This window comes from Sesamum indicum, linkage group LG3 (genome assembly GCF_026168435.1).
Source record: "Sesamum indicum cultivar Baizhima isolate 11 linkage group LG3, ASM2616843v1, whole genome shotgun sequence".
Lineage (NCBI taxonomy): Eukaryota > Viridiplantae > Streptophyta > Magnoliopsida > Lamiales > Pedaliaceae > Sesamum > Sesamum indicum.
In genome coordinates, this window is record NC_142659.1 from 2,587,628 (window position 1) to 2,608,041 (window position 20,414).

At 33.3% G+C, this 20,414-nt stretch overlaps 2 protein-coding genes across 2 annotated transcripts; both read right to left on the reverse strand.

Annotated features, from left to right (window-relative positions):
• Positions 1-1,969: 1,969 nt before the first annotated feature.
• Positions 1,970-4,789, reverse strand: LOC105157102 (malate dehydrogenase, chloroplastic). Its single transcript, XM_011073403.3, has 2 exons — positions 4,593-4,789; positions 1,970-3,464 (listed from the first exon to the last, which is right to left on the reverse strand). The coding sequence occupies exon 2, from the start codon at positions 3,454-3,456 to the stop codon at positions 2,218-2,220; it is 1,239 nt and encodes a 412-aa protein (XP_011071705.1). The 5' UTR covers positions 3,457-3,464; positions 4,593-4,789; the 3' UTR covers positions 1,970-2,217.
• A 12,833-nt stretch (positions 4,790-17,622) lies between these two features.
• On the reverse strand, positions 17,623-19,516 carry LOC105157101 (Pyridine nucleotide-disulfide oxidoreductase family protein). The gene is given in 1 exon segment (NM_001319685.2): positions 17,623-19,516. A coding segment is annotated over 1 exon segment (1,398 nt). The 5' UTR covers positions 19,311-19,516; the 3' UTR covers positions 17,623-17,912.
• Positions 19,517-20,414: the final 898 nt, after the last annotated feature.

The window sequence follows — 20,414 nt, forward strand, 5'->3', positions numbered from 1 at the left end:
AATTGTATTTTGCTTACATGCTACTATGCTAGTAATCATCGCTTTTTATGTCGTGGGTAAAACTCCATTTTTCGTCTTACAGAAATATTTTTGTTCTTTCACTTTACGTAATTTCAATGCGACAAAATTAAACTTATTTAACACATTTAATCTCATAACACAATTTTCATATAAAAAAAAAATAGACAATAAAATCATGTGTCCTGCACATAACTTATTTTTCAACGAAAAGTAGCTCTTGGGACCAAATATATTAAAAAAATAAAATCTTAGTACTGATGCGTGCAAAAATAGCACAGGTTCAATGGATTTGGACTATCATTTAAAATTCGGGCTGGAACGTCTATGATCCTAGAAAAGGAGACTTGCAAAATAATACGTTAGCACTTCGACGCCAAGTATAGTTCCAGGTTTAAGAAGAAATAAGATGAAAAAAATAAATAAACGTAATAAAAAAATCGAGATATGATGATTAGATTATGAGAAAAATGCGTCAATCTAGGATGCTTGATGAATACTAAAAAGAGTGCTTTCAAGAGTTAGGGAATCATCTCCTGCATGGAGTATCAAACCTGTATATATAGAGAAGTGCCCCTGCATGTTGGGGTCTCTCCCTCTACCTCGACTCTCGGAGGGATGGGTTAGAGTGATGGAGTAAGTGACAAACTACTCTTATCCACAGCTAAATATATCCAATAAAAGTATCTTTTGATTGGGGGAGACTCCTTGTCTGTAGGGAATCTTAGCCGTCAGGGAGTCCCAGGCTTCGTGGAGACCTTCCTTGTTTAAACTATGTCCCTAGGGCTAACGTAGTCTGATGTGGCAGTTGATTGGTGAGCTGGCTATATACCATGTGAAGAGGGGAAATTGTCAAGTTTGTGGGCCTTTGGCTGATCACCCTTGTTGGGTCGAGATTATGGGTCGAGTTTAGGGGTGCCTTGGGCCTCCACCCACCTTCTTGGGATCCTGGGCCCCCTGGGTTGTTGTGGCAAGTATATTGGGTGGTCGTGGGCCTTATTGTTCTTTTTGGATTGGGCCTCCTTAGGTTATGCACAATGAGTACCAAACTATAGATCTCCGTATCTTGTGGGACGAAAAATATTGGTGTAAAATTGCATTTTTCATCCCACATGCTAAGAGGGTCTACACTTTTAGTCCCAAAATTAAATTTTTACAATACATGTAGTCCCAGGAACCACATTTTGATGAAAATAACAGCCAAGTGCAAGATATTTTTCAATCTATTTTTTTATGAAGTTGGAATGTGTAATTAAATGTGTTAAATAAAAATTTAATTTTGAGATCCTTTTAAAATTCACATCAAACGAGGTATGAAGAATACAATTTTGTCATGTAATATGTATAAGGATGGGAATAACCTTTTTAAAATACTTTAGGGGTGCAACGGATTTGATGGCATTTAATAAAAAGTCATTGAAGTATAAGTTTTACGATTAAAAGTAGCCAATACGTAATGCCAAATGTTGGGGTAAATTTTTTGCTCAAAGTCAATATTTTCTGTTCAAATTTAATAAAGGAGCACATTTATAAACCAAAAATTCTCGGAGAAAATGTAAGTAGAGTTTTAAAAATTGTTTGGTCAAAAGTGTCATTTTATATTTTTAAAAAAGTTTAAGGGCAATTAACCCTTTAAACTATAATAGTTAATGCAGAATGTAATGTGGGGGAGTTACCACACGGGCCTCAAGCTTGGAAAGATCTATCAAATACAGTAATATTCATCAATAATTTTAAGGGATAATTTTATTTACACTCCTTAATCTATGGCATATGTAAACACAAGTCATGAATAATTTCTATAATTATGCAAAAAAATAAAAGTAGTTCATGTAAATAAATCATAGGTGGGAGTGTAAATGTAATTATCCCTAATTTCAAACCTCCACTTTAGTCACAAGAACATAAAGTTACAGACATAGAAGATGAATTTCATCTGTGGAGAGTAACATATCTGAAGAGCAGAGCTACAGTGCCCCTGAAAATGTTATTATCAAACTGGAAGAGACAGTGCACAATAACAACAAATTCTACAACAAAATGATCATTCTCGCTGTAACAGAAGCACTTCAATACAAAAGGAGAGTAAAAATGGTTCAGTAAGTTGCCTACAAAACTGGAATTTTGATGCATGAATGCACCCGCAATGGCCGTGCTAATTTATTTTCTCCTCAAAGATGCTTCAGCTGTAGTGAAAGTTTATGCAGTCACGGGTTGCTTCTGGACAAAAGCGACACCTTTTTCAATACTGGCCTTCAGCTCCGGCTTGAGAGCGTCCAAAGCCTTCTGTTCATACTCAGTTAGTCCTTGAAGCTCTGATGAGATCACAGCCTCAACCCCGTTCTTCCCGAGCTTAATTCTTGAGGCAAAGAATGGTAGCTCAGTCAGCTCGGACTGGATGTAAGAGCACTCATAGACATCACTATCACCATCAAGTGCTCGGAGTGAGGACTCGACAAACCGTGCTGCGGCATATGCCATAGAGAGAGTGGCAGATCCTGCTCCAGCCTTTGCCTCGACAACTTCTGTCCCAGCATTTTGAATCCTCACAGTTAGCTCTTCCACTTCTTCATCGGTGAAAGTAACTGCAGGTTTTGTCTTTGACAGCAAGGGTAAAATAGTGATCCCTGCATGGCCCCCAATAACTGGAACATCGACATCAATGAGCTTTAGGTTTTTCTTCTGAGCAACAAATGTATTTGCTCTGACAACATCAAGAGTGGTCACACCAAAGAGCTTCTTTGGATCATATACCCCTTTCTGTTTCAAAACCTCAGCAGCAATTGGAACTGTTGAGTTGACAGGATTGCTAATAATGTGAATAAATGCATCAGGGCAATTATCAGCAACAGCCTCAACCAGGGTTTTCACTATGTTGGCATTAATGTTAAAGAGGTCATCACGGGTCATGCCTGGCTTTCTCGGAACACCAGCAGGTATAACAACAACATTTACGTCTTTCAAACAATTGGCCAACTCAGATGCTCCTGTAAAATCAGCTACCTGAGATGGTGTGTTGCAGTGGCTGAGATCAGCTGCAACTCCTTTGACATTTGCTATATCATAAAGATTCAACGCAGAAACTAGTGGAGACATTTTGATCAGAAGAGCTAGTGGTTGACCTATACCACCACCAGCTCCAAGAATAGCTACTTTATAGGATGCACGGGGCTGAACATAACGGTAAGACCGATCAGTATGTTTTTGTGCTTTTGTACTGTAGGAGCGGTTGAGAGCAATGCTGCTTTCAGTACCGAAGAATGAAGATTCTGATTCGCAGATAACGGAGTTCACAGCCTTGAGACCACAGAAACTCCTAAGGTAGTTCTTAGGGTTGAAATTGATGCTAAAGGCCTTCGACTGTGTAACCTGGCTAACTTTGGAGCCAGCAGATGCAGTTGATCCAATTGAAAAAGTGGTTGCTGATGTTGCTGCCATCTTGCAACCTGAAGAAAAATCACTTTGACCTCTCAGCATAACAGGGAATAGGAAATGACCACCTAACCCCAACTTCAACTATGTAATTGTCAGATGTCCATGATTTATATTAGACGAGTTGAATCAGTTGACAAAGCAATAGATGCTGTCTACAAGATTGCTGGAAACTATAGATAGGCGCATTAGAGAGATCCAAGTCGCAGACAACATGAAATACAAGACTAATCTCTTTCTGATAAATATAAAGTAGATAGACTACAAACTCATTGGAACAGAATGTAAGATCTTACTTAATAAAGCTGCATTTCACAGTGATCCAAGGTTAAGCACCAGATAATATCCATTATCTAGTAAGAACATTTGTTTGAATCTTACGGTAGACTAATTTGCACAGAGTTTTGACATATGAATGATGAGGCATGATAAGAGATGGGCTACCTCATTGTATACTATCTGCAACTCTAACTGCTTGACGTTTCAGTTCGAATATCAACAGACTCAGAGAAGTCAATGGAGATTCCGAAGTTATTTAAATTCAGAACTTGATTTTTCTCCATCAATATAACGAACTAACACTGATATGATAGTCAATCAAAACGCTAGATCACAGTACAATTAACTGTTCATATAGATCCCTGTACTCCAAACATCATAAAGAAACGGGAGAAGTAACCAAATATGCTAAAATCTGAAGAAATCAATTTACAAGAGCATATGATTTTCATCCAACACAAAACCTATCATAGAAATCTATCAGAAAAAGTAACAAGAAATCAATAACAGAAACAACAAAATTCAAACCAATTAAACAGGAATCTCAGATCTATTATACACCACGAATTCTCATACGTAAACAGAAGAAGTGCATTTTATCAACTGCCCATAATACTTCAAAGTAAGAAAAAGGAAAAAACTGCAATTGAAATTCAAGCTGAAGAATTCCCTTATTAAACGATTAATTCAAAAACCCATCACAATGCAACAGATCTACGAGCAATACAGGTCGAATCAAATCTAACTTTACTCAAACTACTATCATAAAAATTACAAAAGCCCAAAACAAACTCCGCAGAAATGGGAAAATCAAACAGAAAAAAAGAAAAAGAAAAAGGAAAAACAAGAACGAGTGGATGTACCTTTGCGGGTGAGACTTCAAAGCTGAGGTGGTGGTGAATAGAAATGGGGCTGAGGGTTTGGTTGGGTTGGGTTAAAAAAGGGGAGTTTTCACGCGCACAAACACGCTGGAGTGCGTGTATTTTGAGAGGGGATTGGTTGGTATATCTTAATTTTCTCCGCCGAAAGACCTCGATCGAATCTACATACAACACATGTGTATCTATAGTCAGCAAGTTGACAGTGTTGTGAAGGAAAACCCCACTATTATTATGTATTTATTTTTTAGTATATGATGAAGCGTAATAGCAGAATCTAGTGCTCGGGCTTGAATGATTCTCTAGGGAAAGATCCTGGCCGTCAGGTGGGGTTTTCGTTTTATGGTTGGGATTGCTTCTAGTGAAAAGGAGGAAAAAAATATCAATATGTTTTGGGATGTCTACCTTTTCCCGGAGATTTTGTATAATTATACGTAGTCACTCTGTAATTTAAGAAATTATATCTAACACCTTTGATATTTGTTTTCGTTAAACAAATAAGTCTCTCTATTAATCAAAATTCATTGAACTTACTGATGTTAGAAAAATTAAATTTAAAATTGATATATACACTCGATTAATTTATTGTTGATTTATTACAGGTCAAATAATTTTTTCCAACTAAACATTCTTGTAACGGTCAAGATATACCGTCTCACATACATGATGTATGAGGGTAATTTGGATTTAAAAAATTTATTTGACCTGCAATAAATCAGTAATAAGCCAATTGGAGGTAAATATAGATTTTTTTTTTATCTTTTTGTTAATATCAGCAAATCGATTAATTATAACTAATTGAGAGGCTTATTTATTAGACGAAAGTAAATTTTATGAATACTAAATGTAATTTTTTAAATTATAAAAAGTTTATATGTAATTAACATCAAAATATATCTAATTTAATTTTAAAAAAAATATAATGTCAACTCAAACAAATGATTAATACAAAGAGGAAAATATCAATTACAGGCCATGAAGTGTGATGTTTGAAACATTTGTGGGGCCCAAAGCGAAAATGTAATAAAAATCCCTCTGTAATATTTATCATAAATTGGGGGATGAAAAATACATTATTATTTTAGACAATATATTTAAAATTCAAAATTTATAATTTTTTATAATTTAGAGTCATTCCCCTTATACATATTTATGTATATTATTTTACTTAAATGTTTACGTTGTAAAAGATAGTTAGTGAATGTTTCTATATTATAAAATTGATAATAAAATGATAAGTTTTAAATATATTTTAAATAAAAATTCAAAATCATCAAAAAGAGTTCATGGGGAAATTTGTGATAAATATATTTCAAGGAGGGGAGTCGGAATTTTTGTCCGATCAATACCAAATTAGAAAATGCATAACGATTTTAATCCTTAATTTTGTGACATTTTTTTTTTTTTGTACGTGTACTAATGATAAAAAATAAAGAAGAAATTATTTCATGATAATAATAATTTTTCACAAGTTTAATTAATAATGGCAAATCAACAAACTGAAATTTGTATGCCAAATTATCATTATAAATAATTAGCGACAGATATTTAGCTAGTGATAATTTAGCAATAATAAATATAATTGTTATTATATTTATATTATTAAGAAAAAATTATTATTTTAATCCGCTAAATATGTCTAATTTTAATTTTAGTCCGATAACTATGTCCATTTTTGTTTAGGTCCAGTAACTTATGAAATTGTTTATTTTTATTCCTCTGGCAGATTTTCAGACAATTTTACCCTATGAGTGCATATGGACTAAAACTGCCTTTCAAAAGTTGCACAGTGGTAAAATTATCCAAAAATCTGCCAGAGGACTAAAAGTAAACAATTTCGTAAGTTACTGGACCTAAACAAAAATGACATAGTTATCGGACTAAAATTAAAATTAGGCATGCTTAGCGGACTAAAATAATACTTTTCCCTATTATCGATAAATTATAACCATATATATGAAAATAATTAGACATTTATTCTTCAATAATAAAAAAAAGGGCTTATTTACTCACATTTTATAAGTTCCAACGGAAATTAAAATCATAATTTTATGTGAAGACATTCTTAAAAAAAAAAAAAGAAAAAAGAGAAAGTTAAAGCAAAGAAAAGAAAAGAAAAATATACATAACTTATAAAGATACTTAGAAATTATCTATTGATATAGCTTATATCAATTTAAAAAAGGGGGGTTAATTCCACTTAAACACTCTACAAATGCTAAATTACACTTTTGTTTTAAAAAAAAAGATTATACTTTCATATATATTTTTGCTCTTATAAAGGGATAATATAATATATATATATATATAGAGTGAGGTTAACATCATTACATTTTTTTCTTCATAAGTACAAAATTATTACATAAAAGCATTATATGAGAAGCAAAATTAAAAATTTATACACGTTTTTTTTGCTAAAATCAGCATTTTTTTTTTCAACTCCTAATAAAAGAGGGTTAGGTGTAAACAGTGAATTTATGAAAAGAATGCAAGTATAATTTCTAAATTTTTTGAGAAAAAATATAATTTCACATGTTTAAAGGCAGCGTTGTATTTGCCTCGACCATAATTTTCCTCGGCTAATCAAACATGCTAAGAGCCATTAGGGACAACAATGTCAATGAGACTATAGTACAACAACTTTTGATGTAAGAAATAAAAAATTGGTGTTTAAATATTAGGGGTGTTTTCGTGCATGTCATTTGGTTAGTACTACATTGTCTCACCATATTTAAATGTCACAATCATCAATTTGTGGTATAATAGTTAGAATCGAATATTATCACACATTTGATGTCGCGTTTGATTTCTTGTCAAGAAATTTGATGGGGCTAAACTTATATGGTGCAAGCGCAATCTTCCATGACAGGCATATATAATAGGTCGGGCATAGAGATCCTGGCCAGCACGCATGGTGTGAGCACAATCCTGCCTGATGGATCTGTGGTGACAGTAAGTCAGCTATGACCGACGTATATGGTGTAAGTACAATTCTTCATGACGGCCATAGTACACATGGTGTAAGACTTTCCCATTTTTGTAATAAAAAAAGAATGTTTAAATATTGGTGGTGCAATGGTTCAGGTGTCGTGCCAAGGGCCACATTCTCTTCACCAAAACAAAAAAAATCAAATTCTAACACCCTAAGAAACTACAAGACCCCACTTGTTCGATATGTATGTATGTCGTAATTCGTCATGACGTAGATGTTTTTGTAATAAACTAATCAACCATTATATATATATATATATATAGTGAATGGTTTTATTTCCCTGTGATATTGAACATGAGCACATTACTCTCTTATAAAATAAATATAGCAATTTACTTCCCTATACTTTTTAAAATGAAGCAATTTACCTCTTTATACAAGGAGGTAAATTGCTTCATTTTAAAATTTATAGGGGAATAAATTGTTATATTTTAAAAAATACAGTGAGGAAATCACTATTTATTTTTTTTATAAAGGGATAATTTATTTGTTTGCAATATCATAAGGGGGTTGTTCGCATTTTTTCTTATATATATATATATATATATATATGTTCAATTAAGTTGAAAAATAACAAATTCTTTTTTAGTGTGAATTCTGACTTACGTATGTCTCAATTTATGATTAGAAATTGAGAGTATTGATGCATTAAGAGGGTAAATTTATCAATACGATATTACAAGTTATTTTATAATATTAAGATTATTTTTGAACTTATAATATGATAGATTTTATTTTTTAAGAAAAAATAATTGAAATATTTGATTAAAATATGATTACGAGTAATGATAATTTTATATTTAATTAATTTGAATAAATTTAACTAATTTGATAAAATTTTGAAAACTAAGTTCGGAGCTCCTAACTTTTTCAAGAGGAGCTTATAGACTTCTAATTATGTAATACTTTATTTTTGAATTTTATAAGCTATTATTTCTAGGGAAAAGTATTATTTTAGTCCATTAAGTATGCTTAATTTTAATTTTAGTTCGATAACTATGTTCATTTTTGTTTAGATCCAGTAACTTATGAAATTGCTTACTTTTAGTCCTCTGACAGATTCTTGGACAATTTTACCCCTATCTAACTTTTGAAAGGCAGTTTTAGTCCATATGCACTCATAGGGGTAAAATTGTTCGAAAATCTGTAATTAATTTAAAAATAAGTTAGGAACCCTAATTTTTTGTAAATGCATAACATCTTATTGTTGAATTTCGTAGTTTCTTTTTTCTAAAAGAAATAAATTACCTAACATCTTAAAGCATCTTATCTCTTTCAAAAGGGTTAAATGTATTTTACTCTCGAAAAATTACTAAAATACAAAAAACTTCTGTAATAAATTAAATGACAAAAAACTCCCTATGATAAAAATATATAGGCAAAATACCCCTACAATTGAATTTGTGACACACGCACCTATTGTGCGTGTAAATACAAATGAAGATTTAGATTTATCAAATTAATCCAACGATCCAAATTCAACATAACAAATCTATGGCCTATTATTTATTTGATGTAAAATGGCTCATACTTAATTTATTTTTTGTATAATAAATAGTTACTTTATATAAATATATATTACTAATTCTACAATTACAATATATATTTATGTATGTATATATATATAACAGGGAGGGCAGGAGAAGACTGGGTCTTGGGTTTTTTGCAGGTAGCGTGGGGGGACGGCGGGGAGGGGCGGAGAAAATGGCGGCGATTGGGGTTTCAGTAGCTGAAAATGGCTGTTTGATAATTTTTTTATGAAAGAGTTTATACAATTTAAAAATAAAATATTACGAGCTTATAAGCTTTTCAATAAAAAAATAAAAATAAAGAGTGGCTGACTTCTTTTTAAAATTTTAACAAACTTCTTTAAATTAATTCACTAGAAAAAATATACCCATAATTAATTATTATAATTAAAAGAAATAATCGTAGTCTTGGCCTTGTAATTTTACAAGTTTGCCTAAAACATTAGGCATGATTCATTAACCATGACAAAAACATTTACAATGGCTCGTAACTGTGGTAAAAAATATTTTTCGTGCTGAATAAGGTAAGTTTTCGCATCAATTTTATCTATCCCATGGTTAATAATAGTTACTTACCATGATTTTTAATCCATAGCCATTAAAAGTGTACGCAATAGTAATTTTTTTCTTTTTCTAGTGACTTCAAATTTGTCATTACTAACATTTTATAAACTCCGTAATCTTATTTCATTCAAATATTTCAAGAACTTATTTTTTAAATAAGACTAATATATCTAAAAGCATCTTATAAGATGTGTGAGAATAAGATCTTATATATAAATTTAGCCAAACACCCAATACTCTCATCTTGTCACACCCCAGTCTGGTGAGCGCATGAGAACGTCGCAACGTGGCATAATTCATGATCGACTTTTGTATTTCTGGACACGACTCTCACACGTATAGCATTTTACCCTATAAATTCTAAAGATAACTTAAACACACGTAGCGCTAAGTTTGGTTGGCGAGCATCTTATAAGGTATTCATTTTACTATTCTTAATCATGTCGAATGAGAACTTCACAGAATAACATTACTTATGATCAACCATCGTGGTATTCTAGAGGTGGTCCGAACGGGTTCAAGAGGTGTCTCTCACATGTGTAATACTTTATCTTGTATAGCACTTTACTCCTATTCTGCTTGGCAATGGCTTTGGTACCATTTGCCATATTCTGGACATAGAATGCGAGAATTGCTAGCCATACATTAATTGTAGTCAAAATTTAAATTATCACATCGATTTTATTTTACTAGTATCAATTTATTAATAATTTTTTAAATTATAATTATTTATAGCACAGAAAACAACGGCCTTTTGTATTGTAGCATGTGAAGTTAGGTCATGACAGTCATGCATGGGCTGCGTAAGGGAAGAGGCATTACTAGGTATGCAATGTGCTCATCTAATAAAGTCCCTCCTAACATAACCTAACATATACAGATATTTAAAACCGTTGGTCGGTATTTGATGATATCGACAGATACATATTTAAATTGGTAGAGGAATATTTTTTTATATTTATTATTATTTTTTAAGTGTATATGTAACGTCTGATATTATTATTGAATGATATAGTTGATATATAATTGATAGTATATTCGATAATATCGATCATATTATCGTGAATGTTACATCCACCGATGAAAATTACACTTTTTTTTAAAAACTCTTCTAATAGGATTTCTTAATGTACTATTACGTGTGTAGTATATATTTTATTATTACTATTGCTAATGATCAATTTATTTTATACAAATTCAAGTTTGGAGTAATGTTTCATCAAATTTGCACTTAACATAAATATACTACTTTTTTTTATAGAAGTTGTAATATTAAATGATTACTTCAATATCTCAATACATTAAGTAATACTCAGTTCAATCGATACATCAATATAATAAAGAACTATAAAATCAATAATATAGACTAACATAAAATGTTGCAAACGCCTACAAATTTGATGAGATTCCAACCCGTGGGTCTTAACATAAGCCAACGCTACAAGAAATGAAAAAATTATTTTTTTCGTCCTTTAGCTCTACCTCTTTAGACCTATAAGTATGTCAGTTATTTATTTAGTCCTGTAAATTACAGAAAATGATGACAAATAGTTCGAATTAGGAATTTTTTATATGATTTTCCGGCGAGATTTTAAAAATCAACTGAAAAATGCCACATGACAGGCAATTTGTTGAATTCCCAACAATTTAGACACGTGTACAACCATGTGTAGTGACAAATGCCATTAATGTTGAACCCAAAATTCCAAAAAGAAATATATAAAATTTAAAACTTTTATAATTTAATTAACAAATAAATTAAAATTATAATATAAAAATTAAGTATATTTTAATAATTATATTATTTACTACAAAATAATATTAACTACATTTATATATTAAAAAATAAATAAATTTTCTTTAACTTTTTTAAAAAAAATTAATTTTCTTTTAAAACCTAATATTTTCTTAATTCTCAATTACTTTTAATTAATATTTATTTTTTATTTTTTGAATTTGCGGTGATAGGGATTAGATCGCCGCCACCGCTGCAGAGGAGAGAGTCCCCGCCCTCCTCACCTCTGGGTGACCACTGTTGCCACCGCAACGGAGGGCGACCCTCCACCCCTGGTCGACGCCAGATCTATTTTTATGATCTAGGTGATGTGATAGAGGCCGTTGCTCTGTGAGTGAATGCCAAGGGATTGGGGAGGAAGGACGGTGGGCACGGGGATGGGGATGGGAGCAGGGGCGTGGGCGTGGGCGGGGGAGGAGCGGTGAGAAGTTATTTTTTTTAAAAAAATAATATTATTTTTATAATATATAATATAATTTAAAAATTATTAATCTTTATTCCCTTTAAATATGTCTAATGTGTCTTCCAATTCATATCTAAAGCAACAAGGATTAAAATTCTCCAAAAATTGTGCAACTCATCGACCATGTCATCTTTTACACCAAAAAGTAAAATATTTCGATGATTGGAGGACTCTTCTTCATCATTTTTGTAACTTGCAGAACTAAATAAACAAAAAACATACTTATAGGACTAAAATTAATAGGATATAAAATTAAAAAACAAAAAAAATAATTTTCCCTACAAGACATTATGCCAACAGCTAGAAAAGTTAGAAAGGGGATTTAGTAAATTTATTGATAATTAGCATCTATTAGCAAGGAATAAGAATTTTAGTTCTTGTAATTTTAAAATTAACATTAAAAACAAAATATTTCCTTACTATACTTAGAAGGAATTTTATTTATCAAACTTCATAGCTGGCATCATCAAAACACTAGAAACGTTCCCCCCAAATTTTACTATTGAATATTTTTGTTTGTAAAATTTCTAACAAAATCACCAACGAAAAAATTCGATGCTAAAATTAGTGACGGGTTTCATGACTTTGTTACTAATGTAAATTAGCAACGAAGTTACATTATTATGTAAGGAATTTGTATTGTTGCAAATACCATTTACTTCTTGTCGTGCAATTAATAGTAATTTACATCAATTGCATTTAATTTTGTAATTTACTAAATTTCTAGACCTATTTAATCTCCTACAATCCATATCTTTAGTATCGTTTATTAACATCCCATATACCGCATCGAATGTGCAACAATGTCTATTGATACTATAGCCAATGCCGCTACTTTGAATTGTGATTGGTCCGAATATTTTATGACCAAGAAAAGATCATGTACATTCACATAAAAATATTATTGAATTTTTGGCTTATTCTACCAATATTTAATATTATTTTTTCACTAGATTTAGGATCAATCCCAATCCATCAAGCCCGGTCCAGGCCGAAATAAACCCACATAAGTTATCACGTATGGGAGGCCTTGATTCCTTATCCCCGTTTGGCAGGCTTTTGGGCTTCTACAAGAAATTACGTTCATACCCCTCATTTGGGACATAAAATTACACATTAAACCTCTCATATCTGAATTCCATAAGCCCATTTGTATTAAGTTTTGTTTGAAATTTATGTTCCCACTTGAACTTGAGACAGTTTAGATCATATTTCACAAATTGGAGACTGTTACATCAAACATGTTGAAAGTTCTGCTCATATCCTTTTGTTCTTAAATTTTATTTTATTAGTATTTTAGTATTTAATTTTTGTTGAGTTTGTTACCAACTAGAGTTCAAAGTGAGTTAGTTTTCTTTTTTAGTTAGGACTCTATTCTTTATATATAGTCTCATATTTTTGTACCTTTAGAATGAACGAGGCCGGGAGTTTAGACGAATAAAGAACGAGAGAGTTTAAATGAATAAAGTACTTGAGTTTTTAGATGAATGAAGCCTAGTTTTTCCCTCTCTAATTTATTGCCATAAATATACTTTGTTCCCCACACCTCAAATTTTAACAAAACAATCCCCTTGAATCCGAGACTCATGTGATGAAAGCGTGGAATAGTCAGGCAAGGGAGATTGAAGCACAGCGACGTTGTTGAAATAGGGTTGCACAACAGTGATTGGTGAATAGAAGAGGGGGAGGACGTATTCGGCCTCCGCGACGATGATTTGATGGAGCGAAAACATTGGTGGTGGCCCTTGGAGTTTCCGTCTTTAGTCCATTTGAGATGCGACAGGTCGAAATTGGGTAAAAAATAATTTATCCCTGTGTTTTCAAAAGAGATAGAAAAAAATACTTGTGATAAATTAATTAGCAAAAAATTTTCCTGTGAAAACATAAATAGCCGAAATACCCACATTGCATGATGAGTCACGAGTGCATAATATGTGCCCATTTTTATTTTTTTTAATTAAATAATTATATTTATACCCCTTATCATGAATCGTACAATTTTAATTGATTAAACCAACTATCAAGATTTATTTTTTGAGACTAAACTTGAGTATATATTAATTGGCAAGATTACCGGTCAACAAAGAGTTCACCCCAAAGGATACATTAAAAGAATCCCTTTCAAGGTTAAGTGCACTACGGGCCATTTATGTCCAATTGAATTGCCCGACCGAAAGACAAAAGATATAGAAACAAACTCAATTTGAACTGCCAAAGAAATAATGTCAAAAATCAAAGGACCAATAGTAGAACGGTCCTGTGAAGTTAGGGAGATCCTGGAAAGAAGTGTAGCACAATCCCCTTCGATTTTTACCTTTCACCAACATTTTCGAAAAGATAAAAGTATTGCCTCCCTTGCCGCAAATGTTTTTGCCAAGAGTGTTGGTCCTTTTCGATCCTTAAATTGAAAAAAAAATCCACATATGGTACTAAATGTGCAAATTGGTTTGAGAGTGGGACTAAAATTGGAAACATGTCCAGACCAAAAATACAATTTACCCTAATTATAATTATAGCTACAATATCAAGGGATATACTAAATATTTTATAAAGAATGTGGGGTGTTTATATAATTAGATCTAATTCGAGGAGTGCCAATATAATTTCCCTTTTTCCTTTTATTTGGTAAACTAAAAATGGGATAGGATAAAAGAATTAATCTCTCTACTCAAAGTAAATTAGTAATTAACCCCTTTCTAATTTCATTCTAGAAGTTAAATATATCACTGTTGAAATAATTTTAATTACTGATAATTAACTCATGAATTAATAGATAAATTACATTCAACCCCCCCTACTCCAACTTTATTTCACTTTATCTCCTCCTACTCTCAGTTGCATCAACTAACCTCCGTACTCTACTAAATACTTCAATCGCACCCCTACCTCAAGGATCTCAGTCAAAGGTGCACAATTGGTGGGATCGGCCAAAAAATTGGTTAGGACCCACTTTAAAAACTCGATTTAAGATCAATCCACTAATGTTCATGATCGATTTCGGCCAATTTTAAAAAATAGGCCAGCTCATTGGCCCTTCCAATTGAGGCTCGGATTAGGCCCAGTGTGCCTATTCTTTTTTATTTTGTGAAATTGTTACTATTTCATGAACTTAAATAATAAGTTAATTAATAAGCTTACAATAATAAACTCAAATAACAAGTCCGAAAAGGACTTAGAGTAAACCTTAAAACGAATAAACAAAATGTATTAATGAATAAATGTATTAAAAATTTAAAAGTAGAGAAATATTGATAAAATGCTTTATATTTTTAAAAGTATAAAATGCATATTAAAATATTTAATTTAGAAGAATAAAATAAAAAATATATTATAATAATTATTTTTTCAAAAAACTAAAATTTAACCCAACAAACCGAATCAGGACCAGGTGGTCCTAAGCTACTGAATTGGTCCGATTATAAGTATGAATATGTGTGACTGGCCCCATATCAGCTGGTCCTACGCTGAACAAACCTTCGGCCCAGTCCAGTGCCCCTATTGAGTTAAAACTCTAAGTAAGATCTTTACTGTATGGTTGAATGAATATTATAAAATAAAAATACTTTTGAAAAAATTTTGAAACTGTTTTTTTCACTGTTTTTCATTGTAAATCTTTTAAAATTAAATAAGAATTCATATTATTTCAGAAACAACCTTATTACGATAATAATGTTACCTTGTCAAGGTAAAAATTATTCAAAAAAAATAAAATAAAATCACAATATAATTTTGTTTTAAAGTATTATCCTAATTATATCAATGAATAAAATTTTTGAATGCAAAGTTTCAAATATTTCATGTGTTTAATTTTCCAAAATTCTTAGAATTAACCTGTCAGACTATTGCATCCATCTAAACAATTTGAAAATTATTTTACTCTCTAAATAATTACATTTTAAATTACAAATTTTCAAGTAATTTCATAGAGATAATTACACACCATTCTCCTGAAATTTGATATAATTACTCGTAGGTCTCCTATGGTTTGAAAAATTACATCTAGTATCCTTGAGGTTTGCTTCTATTTAATCTAAGCCCTTCCATTAGTCAAAGTACACTGAATTTGCTCATGTTAATAAAAAAACTGAATGAAAATTGATATTTACCCTTGATTGACTTATTACTGGCTTATAGCAGGTCAAACAATTTTTTTCTGACTCAATTACCCTTATACGGTGAAAATATACCTCTTTACATACATTAGTGCATTAAGACGTATGGAGATAATTTGATCATATAAAGATTTATTTGATCTATAGTAATCAGTAATAAGTCAGTAGGGGATAAATATATATTTTTTTTAATTCTTTTGTTAATATAAACAAGTTCGGTGAATTTTGACTAACAAAGGGATTTATTTGTTAGACAAAAGCAAATTTTAGGGATGCTAGATATAATTTCTCAAACAAAAGGAGATTTATGTATAATTACACCAAATTTAAAGGGAAGAGAGTGCAATTATCCCTAACTTTTAACTTTTAACTTTTAACTTTTAACTAACATTGTGACTTTCTACATGAATTCACCTCACATACACTTATTTTCACCAGAAGACTACTATGTTTGGTTTTGTGTTTTGAACACCTCCACTAGGTGTGTAATTGTAATTTAAATGTTTTATTACTTTTTATTCTTCTCTTAACATAAATATATATTATATTTCACTAATAAACAAAATACTATATACATACACATATATATTATTAAATATATATATTCAAAGATATGTTTGACAATGAACAGTAACTCCTGTCTCCCAAATTCCAACATCAAACCTACACCACTTATTTTACACTATTCTACATTATATCAAAGCACAAATCCAAACATACCATCTATCTCAAAACACATAATTACTTATCTCTATTTTTCTCTCTCTATCTCAAAAACATCAAAACAAAAGTATTCAAAACATTAATCCCAACATAATGCATATGTTCATAATTTTCCACAGGTTATTTACACATCTCAACATCAATCTTTGCTAATTGCTATATCTTTTGCTTAGTATTTTTATCGGAGCGGAAGCAATTCAAAGTAAAGAATAACAAAAATACATATTCGAGACTCTAGAAACGTTTTCACCTTAGAAAGTAAAAATAGCTTATTCTTGAATTAATTTCTTAACACAGTTATCTATTTAAAGAAAATGAATCCTAAACTCCTAATCTTAGTACAGATAAAACATGCCTAGAATTGACTAAAATTTGAACTGTCTCAAAAGCATGCTAGACTCTACCAAAAAATACCCTACTATGATACCAATACTCCATAAATATATTAACTTCAAAAAATAACTATAGAAAATAAGAAAAATACACAAAGTTCACCAAAAAAATAGAAAAATATATAAAATCGCCCGAACAAGGGTAGATATGATGAAATTTTGCGACAATCGACGACTCCTCACAACGAAAGTGTGATAGATTCGATTCTCCTTTCCAACAAGACGAAAACAGCGGATGGCAGGTTCGAAACTCTACCAAGTGCTAACCCTTTGACTTGCAGTATCCAAAAAGCATCCTTGTAAATGATATTCTTATGAAGAATAATTATTAGGAAATAATAAACCAACACAAAAATCTGCATTCAAATTCTTGCAAACGCAAAATTTGATTGCTTAACTGTTGGGGCAAACCAGACAATTAATGTAACAGAAACATAGATGAAACTAAAACAGGAACAACCACTAATTAAACACAATTAGCAAGATTAAACAAACAAGAAGTAGCAAAATGAACATGATTAACCAAAGAAGAGACTTGTTCTAATCAACATAGCTTTATCTTACAAGCTTCAACTACAACAGAAGTATTTCAGACAGATAGGTAGAATTAACATATAGCAACGTACAACTCTCTCATTCGAGGAATTCCACAACCTTCCTCGTATAAATCAATTGCCTCCCACAAACAAGTGATCAACTACTGATCAATACCTTCCAACCGGGTCATCCACCCGCTTATACACTAAGCTTCTCCATCTCCTTCCTCAGCGCATTAGCCCTTACCAGGCTCCCAATGGTGTTCACAGCCAACTTCAAATCCTCCAACGGGTTCCCGGGCACGACCCGCTTGTACAAATAGCTGTCGAAGGTCATCTTCTGCACATACTCGTCGGCGCACATCTCCACGAATGCCTCCTTCGCCGGATTCGATCGGTAGAAAACCTTCTGCAGGATATCCAAAACCTTGTACGTCGGCCAATACGTCTTGTCCCACTTCTCCAAATACACCCTCAAATCACTCTCCTCCACCATCCTCTTCCCGTTCTCCGATCCCTCCACTATCGCCTCAGCGCACATCCGCCCGCTCTTCGCCGCGAAGTATATCCCCTCGCCGGAGCATTTTGTAACATACCCGGCGGCGTCGCCGACCAGCGCAACCCTGTCGAGGACTCGCTTTGGCCGCGGGTGTTCAGGGATGGGGTGGGCTTCCACGCGGATGATTCTCCCCCCTTCGATTTTGTCTCGGGCGCGGAGTCTAGTCGCGAGTTGGAATTTCTTGATGTCGCCTTTGTGGGTCACCGTGCCGGTACCGACGGCGACGTGGTCGCATTTGGGGAAAACCCACCCGTAGAAATCAGGCGAGACATCTTCACCGACGTACATTTCTGCTAAATTTTCGTAGTACTTCATTTTTTCATCTGAGATTTTGATGCGCTCTTGGAAGGCAATGGCGTAATCGTAGTCGCCGGCGTTGATGCCTTTTGCGACGCGGGAGTTGGCGCCATCGGCGCCAATGACGGCGTCTACTTCCATAGTCTTCTTCTCGCCAGCGCTCCCTGTTTTCGCGTTGTAGTCGGTATAGTGTAAAACGTACGGCGCGTTCTTGGACTGGGGCAGGTCCATTTTCAAGAAGAGGCCGTTGATGACAGTGGCTCCGGCGTCGGAGGCGCGGTCGCGGAGGTAAGCATCGAGTACTTCGCGGCGGACCATGCCAATATACTCGTGCGGCTTCAGGGTTTGGCCAATGTCCACGGCAACATTAGACGGCGAAATCATCTTCATTTTGGTCACTCTACGGTCAATGATGTCCAGCGGAAGGTCGAATTCCCCGACCATGCAGAGAGGGATTGCGCCGCCACAGGGCTTGCAGTTGTCCAATTTCCGTTCGATGAGGAACGTCTCGATGCCTCCCTTGGCCAGTGTCTCCGCGGCGGCGCCACCAGCAGGACCGCCTCCAACCACAGCGACTCTAAGGTTGCGCCCAGTGACTCGGGGGCTGGATTTCGAGGCATTTACGCGTAACCTACGGTAGGGCAAGGTGGTGGTGGCGATGGGCTTGGAGAGAACTATAGCGTTATTTTCCGGCGTCGACTGGCGGAGGCCGACGAAGGTTTTGAGGGCGATGGAAGCCATGGGGGGTGATTTTAGTTTAGTTAGTGGCTGAGAGTGAAGAGGGTGGGAGATTTTATGAGTTTGAAGTGATTTTTGTTGGATATGGTTGTGGGATTTGAGGAGGTGAGAGCCGTAGGATGCGTGGGAAAGGAGGGTGAGGATTGGTTGAGGATAATGGGATGGATTTTTGCTTTGTTTGTATCGATTCAGATTCCAGTGGGAGTAAGGAGTGCAGTAAACTTTTGCGATGTGTAAGAACGAGGTCACTGATTTTGCATGTTTTGAGCGGTTCTGGTTCGGCCACGTCATGCGGGGTACACACACACAATTAGAGCTATGTCTAGTACTCGAGAACAGCTTCCCCGTGCATTCTCTTGACGAACTGTTCAAATTCAACGAGGTTTTGTCTTTCCATGAGAAGTGGGTTGAGCCTCATGTAACTAAAAGCAGAAAAATGCCTCCATCGGGGTGCTCAATAAAATGGTCGGGCTTAAGTAAGAAATGTTGAAAAAGTGAATGAAAACTCGAAATGATTGAGAGTAATGGTGATTTTGAAGGGAGTGGAAGCGCCACAAAAGTGTGAAAAATTAAAAAATAAATCAACATAAATATGTAAATTTTATCGAGCGATGTATTCTTAATTTTTTTTCGAACGTTCGGTGTAAAATAAAAATAAATAAGCCATAGGAATCATAAGAAAACTAATAAAGAGGAAAATATATGTAAAAATGACTTACTCGTTTTTTTATACGGCTATAAGTGTTGATTATACCATTTTTTTATCCAAGATCCCAACGTTGAAATCTTCTGAAGACGTCCACTCTCCCACTAGTAGGGTTGAATAACAATTTACCTCTCTGTGATATTGAAAATGAGTATATTATCCCTATATGAAAAAAATATAGCAATTTACCCCATTGTATTTTTTAAAATGAAGCAGTTTACCTCCTTATAAAGGAAGGTAAATTACTTCATTTTGAAAAACATAGGGAGGTAAATTGTTGCATTTTAAAAAAATATAGGGAGGTAAATCGCTATTTATTTTTTCATAAGGGGATAATTTGCTCATTTGCGATATCATAAAGAGGTTGCTTGCATTTTTTCCCCACTAGTAAGATATGATTT

Bases quoted from the DNA above. Each gene is read 5' to 3' on its own strand.
- LOC105157102 (XM_011073403.3), bottom strand. From the start codon at position 3,456: ATGGCAGCAACATCAGCAACCACTTTTTCAATTGGATCAACTGCATCT.